The sequence below is a fragment of the Macaca nemestrina genome, chromosome 5 (assembly GCF_043159975.1).
Source record: "Macaca nemestrina isolate mMacNem1 chromosome 5, mMacNem.hap1, whole genome shotgun sequence".
NCBI classification, from domain to species: domain Eukaryota; kingdom Metazoa; phylum Chordata; class Mammalia; order Primates; family Cercopithecidae; genus Macaca; species Macaca nemestrina.
In genome coordinates this window covers 157967459-157986681 of record NC_092129.1, presented here as the reverse complement: position 1 = coordinate 157986681, position 19223 = coordinate 157967459, and the positions used below count along the sequence as shown (strand labels likewise).

Below are 19223 nucleotides of genomic sequence, written 5' to 3'. Positions count from 1 at the left end.
ATGGTGGGAAGGGAAGAGTGTTTGGAATTTCAGGCACACCAGACAGGCACAGCAGGCCAGGAAGAGCGTCCTGGGAAAACATTTTTTCCAGACTTAAGTTTATGTTCCCTATCTCTCTCACAGACTTTTGCACAAAAATAAGTCATTCAATAAATATTTGAATCGAGATAGGGAAGGTGACGAAGAAGAAGTTTGCACTTATGAGGTTTTAATTTGCAATTATTTGGCTATCTTTTTGCCTTCTCAAACATAGGATCTTTAGGAGTGAAACTTCATAGCCAAACTTATACTTTGTCCAGCACAGAGAAAACCATCAAAATGCCTGGTGTAAATAAAAATATGAAATGATTGGGAGGTTAAGTCCCTTGACCTATAAATCTGACCTCCTTTAAACATTATTTGTACTTTTCCCAATAAACTATTGCGTAATTTATTAGTTATTAAGTGGAAATAGAAATTTGGAATGGGGCTGTCCTTAGCGTCATTAAGCTGAGAGGAATACAGTGCATTCAGCTTGTAGAGACCCTTCCAGTCCCACGAAGAGCGAAGTCTCACTGGCCAATCAAAACAATGAACTCTTAATGAAAGTTTCTTGCTCCACCCACTTGGTGACCTAATTTGAAAAATAAAAAATCCGCGCCAACTCATGTTGTTTTCAATCAGGTCCGCCAAGTTTGTATATAAGGGACTGTGTGCGTTCATAATTTCCAATGCTGTGGGAATCATGTCTGGTCGTGGCAAAGGCGGAAAAGGATTGGGGAAGGGTGGTGCTAAGCGCCATCGTAAAGTGCTCCGGGATAACATCCAGGGCATCACAAAGCCGGCTATTCGCCGTTTGGCTCGGCGCGGTGGCGTCAAGCGCATTTCCGGTCTCATCTATGAGGAAACTCGAGGTGTGCTGAAGGTTTTCTTAGAGAACGTTATTCGAGACGCTGTTACCTATACGGAGCACGCCAAGCGCAAAACTGTCACAGCCATGGATGTAGTATATGCTCTAAAACGTCAGGGGCGCACTCTGTATGGCTTCGGCGGCTGAATCTAAGAATACGCGGTCTCCTGGAACTTCAAAAAAAACAAAAAAGGCCCTTTTCAGGGCCGCTCACAAAGTCGTCTAAAGAGCTGAAATGCGTTGCGAGAATGTGAGTCTGGATGGCAGAATTCACTGATAACTTGAATAAGAATGATCTGTGTTTATAATGACCGGCCACATTCTGACAAAATTTTGAAGCAGAAAGTAGGCATAGAGAGGTAAGCGCTAGTAAAGTGTCTCCAGAAAAGAAGCATTTGCTGGGCACAGTGGGTCACAATTGTAATCCAAGCCCTTTGGTAGGCCAAGGCGGGTGAATCACGTGGTCGGGCGTTCAAGACCAGCCTGGCCAAGACGGCCAAACCCCAGTCTACTAAAAATACAAGTTAGCCGGGTGTGGTGGCAGGCGCCTGTAATCCCAGCTACTTGGGAGGCTGAGCCAGAGAACTGCTTGAACCCGGGAGACGGAGGTTGCAGTGAGCCGAGATTGTGCCACTGCACTCCATGCACTCCAGCCTGGGTGACAGCTGGGTGACAGATTGAGTCTCCATCAAAAAAAAGAAAAAAAAAAAGTGGTCGTAATAATCCTCAGAACTGGAGGAAGAACCATAACTGGCTGATTTTGTTTTTAATCCTATGTATGCCAGGCATGCTAGCCTTGTATACACACAAGGCTAAAGGAGCAAAGGTGCAGGAAGCCATCTTGAGGGATTCGCATATTCTTGAGAGACTGGCCAGCTGCTGAGAGAAGTCAGTTGTTCATCCTCACTGTATATGATGAAAATCTGGTGACAGTCGATTGCTGGGCACAGAATTTAGACAAAAGGGCTCTCTGCTATGTCAGGCAAGTGAGGCATATTTTTGCACAATCCTTGTAATTCCAAACTCATTGGGAAACAATACAATTACATCCAAACAGGAAAGGTCTGTGGTTGATTTTATCTATACAAGTTTAAAACATAATGTTTAGTTGTTTCTCATTATAGGACACAACTTAATTTTTAAAAAGATTCCAAACTATACAAATAAGTTCAGAAAAGTGAGGTACTATTGAACCGTCTGGAAAACATACATGTCTGTGAAATAATGCAATGCATAGTTTTGCAGGGGACTTTGTTCAAAGTTTCTCGAAATACCATGGTCCAAGATAGACTAACATTGACTGAATATTTTTGATGGTCGGTAAGAATACTAAATCATAAATCATGGGAAAATTAAACTATGTTTGTTTAAAGAGAAATGTACTTTAGCTCAGACCCCGAGACTTAAAACAATTTTATGATTCAGGAAGGTTGAATTCAGACCCTAACTGGGCAGCCTCCAACATTTTCATTAAGGTTTGGATTCTTAAAATTTTTCAGTCTTCAGAATGCTCTGGCAGTCTGATGAAACCTACACTTTTTCTTTTTTTTTTTTTTTTTTTTTTTGAGACGGAGTCTCGCTCTGTCACCCAGGCTGGTGTGTGCAGTGGCGCGATCTCAGCTCACTGCAAGCTCCACCTCCCAGGTTCACGCCATTCTCCTGCCTCTGCCTCCTGAGTTAGCTGGGACTACAGGCACCCGCCACCACGCCCGGCTAACTTTTTTGTATTTTTAGTAGAGATGGGGTTTCACCGTGTTAGCCAGGATGGTCTCGATCTCCTGACCTCGTGATCCGCCTGCCTCGGCCTCCCAAGCTGCTGGGGTTACAAGCGTAAGCCACCACGTCCGACCCAGATTATTTTCATAAATAAGATACTTAAAGTAATTCATAAGGTTACAACTGTATTAGATCAATAATATTAAAATAATTATCAAACCACTTGACAGTGTGTTTTTGTTGATATATCAAATATAAATAAGCAAGCATGATTTTCAAGATTCTTGCAACAACTATAACCTACAAATTGGTTATTTCTATCAGTCATACTCAATGGAAGAAAATTCTAAATTTCAGCTAGTTAATGAATAGATGAAAAAAAAAAAAAAAAAACTCCCCTAATCCATATTCTGGGACACCTTGATTCCTATTTATTCATCCCTTGAAGTCGGTGGACAGCATATTAAGAAACAATAGTTATAATGACACCACAGAAAGACTAGAATGTAGTACTTGTGTTTAAAAATAAAAGTATCAGCAAATTGTTTGGATGCTGAATTGCTCTCCACTCCCTTCTTTGACACTGGCATTTCCAGAACTTAGATGCTGTTATATGTAAAAGCCTACTCTAGTGCACCATTGAGTTTTTCAGGATTGGACATCAGATTTTGTAGTTCTTGGACCTCTAGGTATACACCACGTCTCTGACAAGAAGCCCTTTTTCTTTTTTAACTTTTTTTTTTTTTAAGTTTTGAGACAAGGTCTCACTGTCATCCAGGCTGGAGTGAAGTAGTACGATCATAGCTCACTGTATCCTTAAAATCCTGGGCACAGGGACTAAGGGAGCGTGCCAACCATGCTTGACTAATTTACTTTTTTGTAAAACCAGTAGTCTCCAACCTTTTTGACACCAGAGACTGGTTTTGTCTAAGACAAATATACTGCGGACGAGGGGATGCAGGGGCTGGGGGCGATGGTTTCCAGACTAAAACTGCTCCAACCTCAGATCATCAGGCATTAGATTGTCACAAGGAGCCTGAAAGCTAGTTCCCTTGCATGCACCATTCACAATATGGTTTGAGCTTATGAGAATCTAATGCTGCAGCTAACCTAACAGGCGGTGCAGCTCAGGTGGTTAATGTTCACTCACCCCTCAGCTGTGCGGCCCAATTCATAACGTGCCACCGACAAGAACCGGTACCGGTCGGTGGCCAGGGGAAATGGGGACCACTGGTATAGATGGCAGTCCGGCTATATTGCACAGGATGGTCTTGAATCCTGGACTGAATTCTCCCACCTCAAGACTTTTCAACTCAGCTGCATCACAACTTAAACCTATAGTTAACTGTCACAGAAATTAAGTTTCCAGTGTTACGCCATTTTAAAATAATGTGGGTGGCTCTTAAAAGAGCCTTTGGGTTCTTTCGAAATCGGCCTCCTGGAAAGCTCTTTACTTCCTAGATGTGGCCTTTCTAATATTAGCTTTATGATGTTGAGTCAATTTTGGCTTCGTGGCCCTTGCCTTCACTGGGCTCTTCTGCTGTTGCTTACCCTTGGCTCCTTTAGCCTTTCTCCCGCTCCTAACAGCTTTTTTAGGAGCTGTCGCTCTCGGTTTCTTGGCTCTCTTATTGGTTTTAGCAGTCTTTGGTGACTTGGAGTCCCTGGATAAAACCAGCTTCTTGGTCTTGGCAGAAGCTGACTTGTTAGCCTTCCTTCTGGTAGATTTAGGAAAGACCTTCTTACTAAGCTTGAAGGAACCGGAGGCACCAGTACCCCTGGTTTGCACCAGAATTCCCTTGTTCACTAAGCTCTTGAGGGACAGTTTAATGCGGCTGTTATTCTTCTCCACGTCGTAGCCAGCAGCAGCCAGTGCCTTCTTGAGCGCAGCCAGAGACATACCTACTCGTTCCTGTGACACTGAAAGGGCCTCGGTGATCAACTTGGACACAGAGAGGTTCGGTGCTTTGCGACTTGCACTTGTCAAGCCAGCCGGCTTCTTCCCTCTTTTCTTGGTTAGAGGTTTCTCCATGACGGCTGGAACAGCACCGGCAGAAGCTGCAGGCACGGTTTCAGACATAACAGCAGAGAAACGCAAAATGTAATAACCAGCGAAAAGCGTAAAATGCCGCGGGGCCGCGGGGCCTTATATAGGGTAGGGCGCGCTGTGATTGGTGCATCACCTAGGCACCGCCCCCGCCCCTTGGAGGAGGAGTATTTGTGTTTGTTTTACCCGGAAAAGTTGACTATAACAAACCCCCTCTGTACAGAATCTCCCAGGGTCTAGTGCTGAATGACCTGGGGAGATTCATATTTCACATGACTTTTCGCTTTTTAATGAAAAATGACCCTGGATGCCAAAACTATTCGAGAAAGCCCTCGATTTTCAGTCAAATCAAGGAGAGGAACAAAACTTCCCCTTTCCCTTGTAAATTAATAAGTAATTTTTGGCAGAAGACTTATTTCATCTCTTCAGAGTGGTCTTCCAAATGAATAGCTTCAAATCGGTAGAGGACATAAATTATTCACGCCATGATTTTTATTTAAAATTATTTATATATGTGATGGAAGTAACACAGATCTCTTAGTTGTCTAATTGCAGAGTCACAAAATGCTTATAGAATTTTCAAAAGACTGCAGAGGATGTCTTTATTTAGGCATGTGCAATCTAATAAACCATAATCCACAGGAACATGGGTTGTCTGTGATTAAAGGTGCTCCCAAGTCCCTGTAGCTTTATAGAGAACTCTCAAGGATGGGGTAATATCAAGATCTCACACATTACGTAAGATTGGCCATAATCAGGCCACTCTCATGACCGGTGTCCTCAACTGAGTTTTGCTTATGGTTTCATTAATTGAACTCCCCTCTATACCCCTGCCCACCCCTACCTCCCCAGATAAACCAACACAGCCCTTCCCCTAAATTAACTATAAAACATGAGGTAGGAACCCTAGACTCAAGAACCTACTGGAAACTACAGACCCCATGTCTAACAAGACTGGGCAGGTTGGCTGGGTGCAGTGGTTCATGCCTATAATCCCAGCACTTCCAGAGGCTGGAGGCCAGGAGTTCAAGACTAAGTTGGCCTGGTCCCTACCAGAAAAAAAAAAAAAATTAGCTGGGTGTGGTGGCACATGCCTGCAGTCCCAGCTTCTGGGTAGACTGAAAAGGATCACTTAGAGCCCAGGAGTTTGAGGTTGCAGCTACTGTAGTCCAGCCTGGGCAGACCCCCATCTCTGAATTGCTTAATTAATTAATTAATTAACTGAGCTGGCAGATTTGGCTGCATAGCTGTGGGGAAGGGGTTGTTGGAATAATGTCCACTATGCTCCCCTGAGCTTCTACTGGAACAGGTCTTTGTGAGAGGCCTGGAGATAAGAGATTGCTCACAAAGGCCAAGGCCTTTCTGGGATGCTGAGTGAGTTTCCTGTGGTCACAGCCTAGGGTCTCAGCAAAGGAAAACTCCATAAGGGCCGTTTTGTGAAGATCCCCAAATACTTGTGTGAGACATTTGGTAGACACTGGAAGTTTGTTTTGTTTTGTTTTGTTTTGTTTTGTTTTGTTTTGTTTTGAGACAGAGTTTTGCTCTTGTTGCCCAGGCTGGAGTGCAGTGGTGTGATCTCGGCTCAGTTCAACCTCCACCTCCCAGGTTCAGGCAATTCTCCTGCCTCAGCCTCCCAATTAGCTGGGATTATAGGCGCCCACCACCACGTCTGGCTAATTTTTTGTATTTTTAGTAGAGATGGGGTTTCATCATGTTGGCCAGGCTAGTCTCGAACTCCCCACCTCAGGTGATCTGCCCGCCTCTGCCTCTAAAGTGCTGGGATTACAGGCCTGAGCCACCAGACCCGGCCGACATTGGAAGTTTTTAAGCACATAATTTGTTGTATCGTTGTAGTTGTCTTGGGTTTAGATTTATTACATAAACAATCATTATTGAGAAGGGCCCACACACAGTCAGAGGTTGGGAGTCTGTTGCAATAGTCTCAGAAACATGGCAAAGACCTTGCCTAAGGGGACAGTGTGGTAAAGGAGAGAGTCTACATTTGAAATATTTCTGAAACAAAAGCCAAAAGATAAGACTTCAAACTTCTGATTGCAAAGTGAGGTAGAAAAGTTTCTTTCTTTCTCTCTCTCTGTTATACGCATACAAACACACATATGCATAAACACCTGAAAAAAAAAAAAAATTCAGGAAACAGGCCAGGTAAGGTGACTCACACCTATAATCCCATAAATTTGGGAGGCTGAGGCTAGTGAATCACTAGAGCCCAGGAGTTCAAGGCCAGCCTAAGCAACATAGCAAGACCCTACCTCTACAATTAAAAAATTACCCGGGTGTGGTGGCATGTACCTGTGATCCCAGTTACTCAAAAGGCTGAGGTGGGAGAATCACTTGGGCCCAGAAGGTCAAGGCTGCAGTAAGCATGATCGTGCCACTACACTTTAGCCAGGGCAACAAAGTGAGACCCTGTCTCAAAAAAAAAAAAAAATTTTTTTTGGAAAACACCAGCACTTTAGTATATTCTATTGTGGACTAGTTCATTTTTAAAAGAACACTGGCTTGGAAATCATGAGATTGATTTCACAACTCACTAAAGCACTATGTCACTCAGTTTGGAAAATATTTCTCTTTAGAGAGATTACAGGTATATATTTCTGAGCACCTGTATGTTTTTACATTTGTTTGGCTTCTCTGACCTTTGATATTTCCTGAGTGTTGTACCAGTAAATATTAGTGGCTAGGGGTCAAATTGTGGATCAGGTTGATCCATATTTACAAGTTGACAGATATGTTACTCCATTGCTTTAAAACTAACACAGAATTAGAGAATTTAGAAAATTCTTACATTCCGTAATTTAAGACCCAGAAAAAAATGATTCATACTTTGCATTAGATAGCTAAAAAGGTACCATAAAAACAAACGATATCCACATATATATTGTATATAGTGCTTCTCCTGTGCCAGTCACTATCCTAAGTTTTTCTCCCCTCCCCTAAAACTGTAGGAATTCAGTTTATAGGTGAAAAAACTGAGGCACAGGAATGTCACATGACTTGCCCTCGCTGTGTTGCCCAGGCTGGTCTTGAATTCCTGGACTCAAGCAATCCTCTTTCTTCATCCTCTTAAAGTGCTGGGACCACAGGCATAAGCCACTGTGCCCAGTCAGGAAATTCAGTCTTCTAAACATTCATTATTGAAATCATACTTCCATAAACATTTTCTTAGATAAACTTTGGCATCTCTAACTTCTAAGTAGCAAAGTCATGGAAACAGTCACAAAGCAAATAACTATTCTCTTTTAAAAATAATAAATTCTTATCTCTGGTGACAAGAAAAGTATACAGCCCATTTTTTAAAGTATTAATTTTACATTCTAGTTTTTTTTTAATGTTTACCATATATTTCTCTTTCTACGTATGAGAGTGAATAAAATAAAGGCATCTACAGATTTTTACATGTTCAGTGAGATCAGCAGGATTTCACTTGACAGCACTCTTACCATACTCACTTCTTGGCTTTTCCTGATATCTAACATTTTTAAAACAAGTACTCCCTTTTCATACGATTCTTCCTTTTTCAAGAACTATTTTTGAACTTCATATTTGATTCGCAATAATTTTCACACATTATTTTACCATTAACCTTAACTCTCTGTTCAAATGATTTCTTCATTTTCAAAGTATTTTATTTGAACTGCTTTTTTTTGTTCAACTACTGAGTATTTAATTTGTCTGTTTTGTAGAAAGGGTATGTAGGTAATTCCATGTTTTGTAAAAGTTGTCTCTAAAAATCTACGAAGTGCAAGTATGATGCTATTACAGGGCTGAGAGACACAGAAACAAAAACAATAAAAAAATTTTTTTTTAAGTATTATTTGGTCTCTAAAGAATTTATCTATTTTGGGAGATAAAATCCAAACATAAGCAATGACAACAATTATTTTGTGCTTAAATCAACGTCCAAGACAATAATCGACCCAGGATTTCAAGGCAGGGTGTCTTGAAATCACTGAGAGAGTATAGCAAAGAGGGTGTCCTCTCTGTTCAGATGAACCTGAATAATTTGCTCAGTAGGTTTCTGCTGCTCATTTATAAACTGCATATCTTCTGTAGTCCTGGAAAATGTCTAAGAGGAGAGGGGAACTAACATCAAGGCCACCATTTAATTAGGAAGTTCTGGAAGTACCTGACCTGGAAGAAAGATTAACATAGCTGAAAATCACCCGTAGGGGAAACATCTAGGTAATCTTATTTCTGTTCCACCTGACATTTCAACCTCTCTTTTCAGCTCTAAGTATATAAGCACTTATATGTAAGTAAAGAAATGTACCTACATCATGTTGTTTTTTAAATCTATGCTTAACATGTATAATGCTAACAACACAGACTGATGTCCAAAACATTTCTATGAACAGCTCATTACTGGATGACTGAAATAATTTTTCCAAGCCACTTGGAGGCTAGTGAGTCAGTTTTCAAAAGCAAGGAGAGAAAAACATTAGAATTTAGGGTGATGTTTCTGTTGCATTGTAATCCAGAATACAGAATAGTCAGAAAAAAGCAGAAAGTCTTTCTTCTTAAATTTTCTGAAAACCAAGGTGTGAATTAAGATGGTACATGCCTACTTCCCTTTGCCTTTAGCCTTTTTTCCTGCATGGAACATAGATATGACCCCTAGACATGCTGCAGATGACCATGAGGTTGAAAGCTATATGGAAGATAGCTAACACAGGATGATAGAAGAGACCTGCATACTTGGGCAGCCTAGACAGCTCCTGACAGCCCCCAACAAACCACCCTAGCCTTCTTGCCAATCGAGAAAAACAAATCCCTTTCTGGCTAATCCACTGAAGTGAATTTCTGTAAAATGTGGCCCAATGTATCCATAATTGATATATAAATATTAGTTTAGTGGGTGGCACCTCTCCATGAGCATGTCGACTTCATAAGGCTAAAATTTTTGTCTGTCATGTGCAATTGTCCCATTACAGTGCCTGGTACATGGGAACAGCTCAACTGTGCATACCCATTGAAGAAATAGATGCATGGTCAATCAAATTTCCAGGTATATCTCATATCTTTCCATTAAAAAAAAGTAAGCATACAGCATATCTCCTTCCAGTTTATTTATTTTTCTCTCTAGGACCAATTTACAGTCTATCAGCAGTGCATGAGCACCTGTTTTAACACATACAAACCCCTCCAAGACTATAAGGATATCATTAAGCTTTATATCACTGTCAGTTAAGTGGTAAACAGTTTTGTACATACTTTGCATTTTTGTTTTTCATGAGGTTCAATGTTTTATATGGGTAAGTTGTTAGAATATATTTATTCAAGATGAGGCATTTCTCTCCTGGTGAGACATCTTGGTCTAATGCTGACTCTGGGGACATTTGGCTGTTGACTGTGAGGTGGCTATCTACATGTGGAGTTGAGGAGTCCTGACCTGGGATTGAGGAGAACAAGGTCAACTTCTCACCTCACTTGTTTCTGGCCTTTGTTACCTTGGACAAGTTTAACTTTTATCTTTCGGCCGGGCGCGGTGGCTCACGCCTGTAATCCCAGCTCTCAGGGAGGCAGAGACGGGAGGATAGCTTGAGCCCAGGAGTTCGAGACCTGCCTGGGTAATATAGCGAGACCCCGTTCTCCACAAAAAGGAAAAAAAAAAAAAAAACAAAAAAACTTTTATCTCTCCTAGTCTTAGTTTTCTTGTCTGTAAGTGACAGCAATGATGCTGTCTTAGTTGGCTTGGGCTGCCAGAACAAAATACCATAGATTGTGTGGTTTAAACAACAAAATTTTATCACAGTTCTGGAAGCTGGAAGTCTCAGAGCAGAGTATAGCATGGCTGGATTCTGGTGAGGGCTCTCTTGCTGGCTTGTAGAGTGCTACCTTCTCACAGTGAGCTCACATAGCCTTTCCTCAGTATGTGTGCAGAGCTCTCTTTCTCTTTTTTTAAAAAAATAATTTAATTTGGAAGACCACGTACAGAATCTTCCTCTTCTTATAAGGCCACCAATCCTGTCCAGTTAGGAACACATCCTAATAACCTCATTTAACCTTAATTACCTCTTATAAGTCCTGTCTAGGAATAGAGTCATATTGGGGCTTACGGCTTCAATATACGAATTTGGGGGGATGGGGAGACAATTCAGTCCATAGTAAACACTTTCTCAAAGAGTAGTTATAATGTTTATAAGAGACAATGTAGGTAACAGTAGTTTCAGTTGCATGCAGCTAAGTGCAGTTTCGTATCCCTTCAGAGTCCTCCGCAGAAGAAGCACCTGATAAATATTATTTATTTGGCCTTAACCTAAGGTATTATTCTTTATATAGTGCCTTCCCATGGAATGATTGATATCATGTTTATTATTTTGTAGCAGAGTTTATTTCTAATAGGGTCATGGCTAACAAGAAACATGGGAAAAATGACCCTCACTAATAAAGTCATTAAAATAAAGAAATGTAATTTCAATTTTTTTTCTTTTTGGGGGCCTATTAGGTTAACAATGCTTTTAAAAATCTATTGTAAATATGAGTGCTATAAAACAGGAATTTCCATATTATGGTGGGATTATAAATTGGCATGATGCTGATAGCAATTTGGCAATGTAGATGTTAAGAACCTTAGAAAATGTTTTTCACCTTTGATTTAGTATTTCCACTTCATGAAGTCTATCTTTAGGAAATAATATTGGAACAAAGATTTATGTAGAAAGATGTGTGAGCTTTACAATCTATAATGCATAAAATGGGAATCAATTAAAATAGTCAATAACGAATACATAATTATCAGTGTATCCATAAATTATACATCCATAAAAAATGTTTCTAAGTATATTTATCTAAATATATATATCATATGCATCTAAATTTATTTTATATATGATACATGATGTGAGATATAAATATATATGAATATGAACATATATGCTATACATATAAAAAGAATAGGAGATACTAGGAGTTATTTTAATTTTGTCTTTATGTTTCTCATTTCATAAATGTCTATGAAGAACATTTTAATAGTTTTATACATAGAAAAAAACAAGCTAATTTTTCTTAGCCAGGTGTTCACTGGTCTTTTTTTGATTGTTCAAAATACCTCCATTTATCTTCTTTTAGGATCATTCATTCTCATTGGTTTATTTGCAAGATGAAACAGTGTCCAGCAGTGACGACTGTTGGAAAAGATGTGTCTAAAAGCTGTTGTCTCCCCTGGAGAAAAGAGAGAGAGTGATTGATTCACTTCTGTAATTTATCAGATATGAGATATTATATTTGACTCTGAAAACAATGATAATGATGATGGCTAAAGTTCATTGGATGTTTGCTCTCTGCCAGGCAGTGTTTTAGGCACTTCACATAATAGATACCAAGGCATTTAGTTGTTACAACAACCTTATGAGACACCTACTGTCATTCTCCTTGTGTTATAGATGAGGAAATTAAGTCACAGAGAGGTTAAGTTTCCCAGGTAGCACACCTGTTGGATAGTGAGCCTGTGCAGTAAAGCCACACCCTCTAGCTCTTGAATTTCTATATGCTCTTAAAAGATGAACATAACCTAGTCATTGTCCTAAGGTTCCATTTGATCTAACCTTGAAGGATTTAAGTCCTTAGGAATATGCCTAGAGAGCTAATTTCATATAAGCGGGGAAAAAAAAGTGTATTTTTTTCTCAACATGTTGGACCCAGGTAAACATATTATGATCAACTGGCATTTTTATATCAAATAACTTATGAAATTCTTATAATGTATAGAAGGCCAACTCCTACCAAAGTTATCAGTCATAAGCTGCTTCAAGTCCTTTTAGGAGTGTCAAGATGGTTATAAATAAAATTTGTCAAACAGCAGTAAACACAGTGGTTTATATGCATTAAGGATCTTTAATCCTCACATATTTCTAGAAAGTAGGTGCTATTACCATCACCCATAACGTATAGAGAAGGATACTAATGCACAGAGAGATTAAATGACCTGCCTCAGAGTCCCACAGCTGATATGTGGTGATCTGGGAGTCAAACTTGGAGTTTGTCTCCAAAGGCTTCACTTTTTGTCATCATTGAGCAATGCTGTGCAGCCATTTTAGTAACATGATACCATGTCCAGAACTAGTGTTCTATAGTTGCTATTTCATTTAATCCTCACCTCATCTTTATGAGTAGGGCAATTATTACCACTCTATAGGCTCAGGGTAGTTGAGTTCGTTAAACTGTGACTCAAAGACATTTAATTATTGGCATACTATTTACTTGTGCACAGGGTATATCAAGCAATGGACTGATCTCACTCAACAAAGTATTTTAAAAAGATGGTTTATAAAATAGAAATGTGAGAAAAAAACACCAAACTGTCTAGGAATAGGATGTTATGTTTGCACATTATTTTCAGTAGAAAAGAGTTTAGTATGGATAGTCTCTTCTTGTATAAACCAATACTGTTAAAAGAAAACAATTACTGATTCTCTAGAAACACTTAAGATTGGCTGTGCAGCACTGTGGCTATCTCTGTGTAATATTTTCCACTGACAATCAACATTTCCATGTTAGGTAGGCCATGTCTTCATGATTTCTGGTACCAGAGTTTTTCAACTCCTCCATTCTTGGTAATAATAGCTCATAAAGGAGCAAGTATAACCATGTGAGTTTGTTTATTTATTTATCTAGTTATTGACAGCGGCTTTGTAACATCATTTAATCATTTGCATATTAGAGAAGCAGAGAAGTAGGGCAAAAAAAAAAAAAAGTTATGAGGGTAATTGCAAATATTATAAGAATTCCTTAAAGTCCAAATTGTCTCCAAGAATTTGATTGGCTTGTCTTAGTTAGATGAATAGGTCTCAGAGATCAGTTTGGTCAACTTTAATTAAACAAGTTCATTTTTCCTAATTGATTTTTTTGACTCAAATGTGGGCCATACGCAGAAATAAATTATCTAGTAAACATTCTTAAATAAATTATTTAGTAAACATTCTTGTTTAGGAACTTTTAGTCAAGGTATAAAGGTCCTTGTTACAAACCTGCAAAAAGTTAGCATGCCATTCTCATAGTAAAATATAACTGAGATTTGTTTATTTCTTTGTTTTTTAATACGTGGGAGGGCCAGATCAAAATTTAATAACTGGTAAGACAGATAATGGAGAAAAGGACAAAACAGAATAATACCACAGGTAAAAGAAGGAAGAAGCTATCTCTTTCAGACCTAATCTTCATCTGTAGACTTTGAAGAGGAAACTTCCCACTTCCAGAATTCTGGAGGTCTTTTAATGAATCTCAGAACTGTATTTTCAGTGACAGTGTATATCTCAGTGGGATTCCAAATAGGTTTACACTGGGAAGCACATATCCATCTGCTCTGAAGTATAAAAGCAGTATTTGTTGTTTGAAGTACTGAAAATGGAGGTTCCAGCATTGTTATAATGTTGTCAGAGAAGATTGGCTATTACATTAAGATATGAATATAAATCATGGCTATATAAAAATAAGAAAAAGATTGAAGTCTTATTTTAGAGTGACAATCCACAGTAAATTGAATGTACCACATTAACAAACAGTAACAACTTTTTAAATAAGTAAAGGCTCAAGGTAGTCATTATCTTGAATGCTTACTTGTGTTTCTCTGTAGCTACAGCGCTTGGTAGAGTCAGAGCTGTTTGGATTAACCATAGCCCTTAAATAAAGCAGGCAATTGTATTCCCTCATAGGCATGAAGAAAACAGAGGCAGTCATCCAAAACCTGCATGGTCCTCTAGGCCCACAGGTATACAGTACGTGATTTACAAATCTAAAGTGGCAAAAGCAAGAGTATCTATTCTAAGGCTATCGTATGTTCTCTTATCTGTTTATCAATGGTTATTCAAAACTGTGTAAAAATGTTATTTGCATAAACTACACAGGTTTTTGTGATTTGTATTTTGTACCCTCCAATTTAGAAATTCTCCAGGTATCCAAAGATTAATCATTAATTTACTCAATTTAATAATATTCATCTAAATTCTTAAAGTTATCACACATTGTGAATTCAGTACTTAAGCTCACACATTGAATCCTTATAATTAGTAACATAAAATTTAATTCCATTTTTTCAAATGACATTATCTATTATGATTTAATTTGGTTCAATGAATAATTTACAATTTTAAAATTATAAATAAAGTGATGTTAACTCATCTCACCAGTACAGGTAGTGGAAGAAATATAGTACACTCAAATTAAATTAGTTTTTGTTTTTTAGAAAATGAACCCTAAACTTGTATATACTATAATATTATACTAATATTATTTTTACATTATGATAAGAAGCCATTTTTAAAATGAAATTATTAAGCCAATTTGTCCAAAAAATAATCTTGATTAGATATATTATATATTTTCCCTATAAAAGAACATACCTAATAAAAAAGGTATTAACATTTGTAAGTTATGTAAAAATTGTGAAGTATTTTTTTTTCTTACAAAATACTTTAATCTGTTAACTAAGAACACTAATGAAACTCACAGTTAAACTTCTTTTCTCTGAGTTACAACTTAAACAGGTAGCACATTTAAAGCACAAGGAAAATTTTTAATTTTTTTTAGACAAATGAATTTTTATTTAAATTGATGTATTTTAAGTCTTTATGTAAGCCAACTAAAATTTAAGATTACATTATAATTAATTAATTCCCTGAAGTGGATAATTTCACAGTTATTTAAATTCATAAAATAAGATAGTATTTTCTGGGCACAGTGGCTCATGCCTGTAATGCCATCACTTTGGAAGGCTGAGGTGGATCACCTGAGTTCGAGACCAGCTTGGCCACCATGGCGAAACCCCATCTCTACTAAACCGTCTCAAAAAAAAAAAAAAAAATACAAAAATTAACCAGGCGTGGTGGTGTGCCTGTAATCATAGTTACTGGGGAGGCTGAGGGAGGAGAATCGCTAGAACCCGGGAGGCGGAGGTTGAAGTTAGCTGAGATTGTGCCACTGCACCCCAGCCTGGGCGACAGAGCAAAAGTCTGTGTCAAAAAAAAAAAAAAAAAAAAGATAGTCTCAATCTTATTGCCAATTAGAAAAGCTAACCGTGCTAATACAACAGAATTTAAAGTGGATTAAAAACAGAGCCATAGGTTTTCTATTTAGTATGTTGATCAGTTAAAGAAATAAAGGTATGTAATCAAGATCAGATGTCCCTCAGGTGGCACCGTTGCTGAAAATATGAATAATTCTCTGATCCTCAGTTTAGTAAAAAATTCTAGTTTCCAGTGTCATATCCCTTACAATAAACTCATTAAGGTTTAGAAAATATTAAATCTTTGTTTTATTCAGATATTGAAAGCAATCTTTTTTTTCCTGACTCAATAGTCCAATTTGTAACAACATGATGTTTCTTCTATCCTCTAACCTTACTTAAAGAACCTGAAGGGGCAATAATGTGAAATTAGTAAAATTAATAATAAGCTGTAGAGCCTTTGGCATAGCAGTTACTGAGACCAGACATTCGGTTTCCTTGATTTCCTTTTTGTCTCCTGTTAGTCTTAACACTTTCTTAAAGTCAAAAGTTACAACAGGGCAGCTATTTCATATTCATATCATCTTAACACAGGAATACTGGTTTTGCAGATATCGACAACTATTTGGACTCAAAAAAGACAAGTTTTCGAAGGTAGAAAGAGGCATACAAGCACAAAACATCAAATCCCATATAAAGCCAGAAAGAAAAACACCAACTCTCTAACCTTGTGTTCTCAGAGAGAATATCGACATCTTCAAACAAAAACACCCCAAAAAAAGGTTAATAAATAAACCAGATTTCCTGTCCTCTCCACTGACTAATCACTTAATGATGTGACCAGAAAACCATAATTCAAATTCTACTACTGCTACCAATATGCAACCAATCAGCCAAGTTCAAATAGAATAACCAAAGTTTATCGCGGACGATAAACTTTCAGGATGCAAAAGCCAAAGGAATGTGAACAGAAAACTCAAAAGGTTCAGGGCTAGACAAGATGTTTCCACGACACACATTTCTGTTGGTTCTTATTGTATGACTCACATAAACACTGTCTTGGTGGAAAATTCAGAAATAAATGACCAAGAAGTTAATGATTTGCTTACTGTGTACTTGTACAGAAGAGAGAACAAGCAATAGAATTATTTCATCTAACACAGGCAAAAACATAATTTACGTAAGATAAAGGGGAAAAGGCGGGGAAAGAATCAGCTTGGGAATACTGAATTTTGCTTGCAGATTTTGGTTACACTGATTAGTTAGTTGACAGGTAGAAGAGAGGTCAGTCTGAATGTGAATAGGTCTTTGACCAGGTCCATTAGAGGCATAAAAAAAAAAATTTAGGTACGGCGCGGGGACTCACACCTGTAATCCCAGAACTTCCGGAGGCCAAGGTGGGCGGATCACCTGACGTCCTCAGTTCGAGACCAGCCTGACCAACATGGAAGAAACTCGTCTCTAGTAAAAATACAAAATTAGCCCGGTGTGGTGGCGCATGCCTGTAATCCCAGCTACTCCGGAGGCTGAGGCAGGAGAATGGCTTGAACCCGGGAGGTGGAGGTTGCTGTGAGCCAAGATCGCGCCATTGCACTCCAACCTGGGCAGTAAGAGCGAAACTCCGTCTCAAAAAAAAAAAAAAAAAAAAAAAAGAAGAAGAAGAAGAAAATTTACTTGTGAGGGACTCCGGAAATTTCATTTCTCATCAGAATTTCTCAGATAAGTTATCTAGGCAAGGCAGCCTGTGATTGCACAGCAGGGTTCAACTATAAGACCTTGTCTGACACCAAAGAGAGGCCTTAGTTTATTTTCCAGTTGTGAAAGAAATTGCAGATTTAAGATCACACAGTCCTTATGTTAAATAACTTTGTAACCTAAATTACACGGTATTTAAATTTGTAAAAATCTGCTTTAACACTAATTTTATTTATTGTATATTCCCAGTTTTTAATGGAGAAAGCAAACTTCACTTCAAGGTGCTACAAACGTGTTCTAGACTTGAATAAAAAGATAGGTAAACTACTTCTAAACTTTCATCTTAAAATCTTTGCCTGGAAAAGACCATGAGTAAAATACTTAAGGGAATGTGGTATTTCCCAGGCCATAAAGCGGCCTGCAGTTGTCTAGGAAGGGAAGGTCTTCTAGGAGACACAGTGTATGTGCTAAGTTTAATGGCGTCTCCTCTTCATTCTCCCAACCAGCGCCTAGTCCTTACTGGCCTTCAGTTCAGTGTTCGAATGCTTGTCAATTTACCCAAGTTAGAGTTGGCTTCTTCTAAAGCAACTTTCAACCTTTTCTGCAGGTTACAAGCCCCCTACAGAGATTTTAAGTTTCAATCAGGCAACACACCATTTATGGCTGAGCACTGGGATTCAAGTAAAATTTGGTTTGAATCTTGAATAAACCAGTTGAATAGAATAAAATGTATGAAGCAACATCTGGCGCGGTGCTTACATCTTTAGGTTCTTACTGCCTTACTCTTATCAAAACCGACACGTATTATGTTAAAGGACTTTATTACCGGGGCAGTTGGAAACCAAGGAGACACAGCCTTCAGTATATTACGAAGGTGTGCGCCACGAAAACAGAGGGGGGTGTCCTTCCTTAGCCAGTTACTCCCCAGGTTTCCACTCCGGTCCGCTATGTAAATAAGGGCTTCAAACCAGCTTTCTCTCTATTGGTTAATATTAAAACTGACAGGACAGCCTATTGGCTAGAAACTGATGTCGAAATTATGACTTTACGGCAGCCGTTGATCTAGGCGACGTAAACAGGGACAGACAACTGGGTCCGAAACCCACGCGAGCCTGAAGTTTCTTCCGGGAACGCGGGGTTAGCAAAATGGCCGCATGTCTCCATTTTAAATTTAAGCGCAACGAATTGACCCCAAACCCATTTTTAGTGGCTGGTTTCTTCCAGGCTCAGGCCCCTTTGTCCCTCTCTAAGTTGTAGAACTTGTCCCCACCCTTCTCCAATCCCTAATATTCTTCCGCCGCCAAATAAAACTTTGGCGTCAGGCCACAGCTCTTTTAGTGGGTATGTGGGTGGCTCTTAAAAGAGCCTTTGGGGTTAAGTGTTAAGAGGCTTACTTGAAAAGTTTACTTGGAGCTGGTGTACTTGGTGACGGCCTTGGTGCCCTCCGACACGGCGTGCTTCGCCAGCTCTCCGGGAAGAAGCAGGCGCACGGCAGTCTGAATCTCCCTGGAGGTGATGGTCGAGCGCTTGTTGTAATGCGCCAGGCGGGAAGCCTCCCCCGCGATACGCTCAAATATGTCGTTAACGAAAGAATTCATGATCCCCATCGCCTTGGAAGAGATGCCGGTGTCGGGGTGGACCTGCTTCAGCACCTTGTACACATAAACAGAGTAGCTCTCCTTGCGGCTGCGCTTGCGCTTTTTCCCATCTTTTTTCTGCGCCTTGGTCACCGCCTTCTTGGAGCCCTTCTTCGGGGCGGGAGCAGACTTGGCTGGCTCAGGCATCTTTAACACCAGAAATGTGTCGGAAGTAAACAACGGATTTCTGCTACTTATAGGGCTTTTATGCTAATGAGGGATGGAGAGTACCTCTTAGTTAATTGGAAGACAAACTGCAGAGTTGTCATCCGTGGGCCGAGC

General features: G+C 39.1%; 3 protein-coding genes across 4 annotated transcripts; 1 reads left to right on the top strand and 2 right to left on the bottom strand.

The window, feature by feature from the left end:
- Nucleotides 1–696: 696 nt before the first annotated feature.
- Nucleotides 697–1113, top strand: LOC139363485 (histone H4). The gene has a single exon (XM_071097483.1). It carries the CDS (start codon nucleotides 725–727, stop codon nucleotides 1034–1036), a length of 312 nt encoding a protein of 103 aa, XP_070953584.1. The 5' UTR covers nucleotides 697–724; the 3' UTR covers nucleotides 1037–1113.
- Nucleotides 1114–2543: 1430 nt separating this feature from the next.
- H1-6 (H1.6 linker histone, cluster member) lies at nucleotides 2544–4722 on the bottom strand. Its single transcript, XM_011742778.3, has one exon. It carries the CDS (start codon nucleotides 4680–4682, stop codon nucleotides 4056–4058), a length of 627 nt encoding a protein of 208 aa, XP_011741080.1. The 5' UTR covers nucleotides 4683–4722; the 3' UTR covers nucleotides 2544–4055.
- A 6844-nt stretch (nucleotides 4723–11566) lies between these two features.
- LOC105482579 (histone H2B type 1-C/E/F/G/I) lies at nucleotides 11567–19218 on the bottom strand. 2 transcript variants are annotated; one of them, XR_011623953.1, is made up of 2 exons: nucleotides 18131–19215; nucleotides 11567–11831 (listed from the first exon to the last, which is right to left on the bottom strand). XR_011623953.1 is itself a non-coding variant. In XM_011742779.3 (2 exons), the coding sequence occupies exon 1, from the start codon at nucleotides 19086–19088 to the stop codon at nucleotides 18708–18710; it is 381 nt and encodes a 126-aa protein (XP_011741081.1). In that variant the 5' UTR covers nucleotides 19089–19218; the 3' UTR covers nucleotides 11578–11831; nucleotides 18699–18707. The 2 variants fall into 2 exon arrangements, 1 of the variants encoding a protein (XP_011741081.1); XM_011742779.3 differs by having other exon boundaries at nucleotides 11578–11831; nucleotides 18699–19218.
- Between the last annotated feature and the right edge of the window lie 5 nt (nucleotides 19219–19223).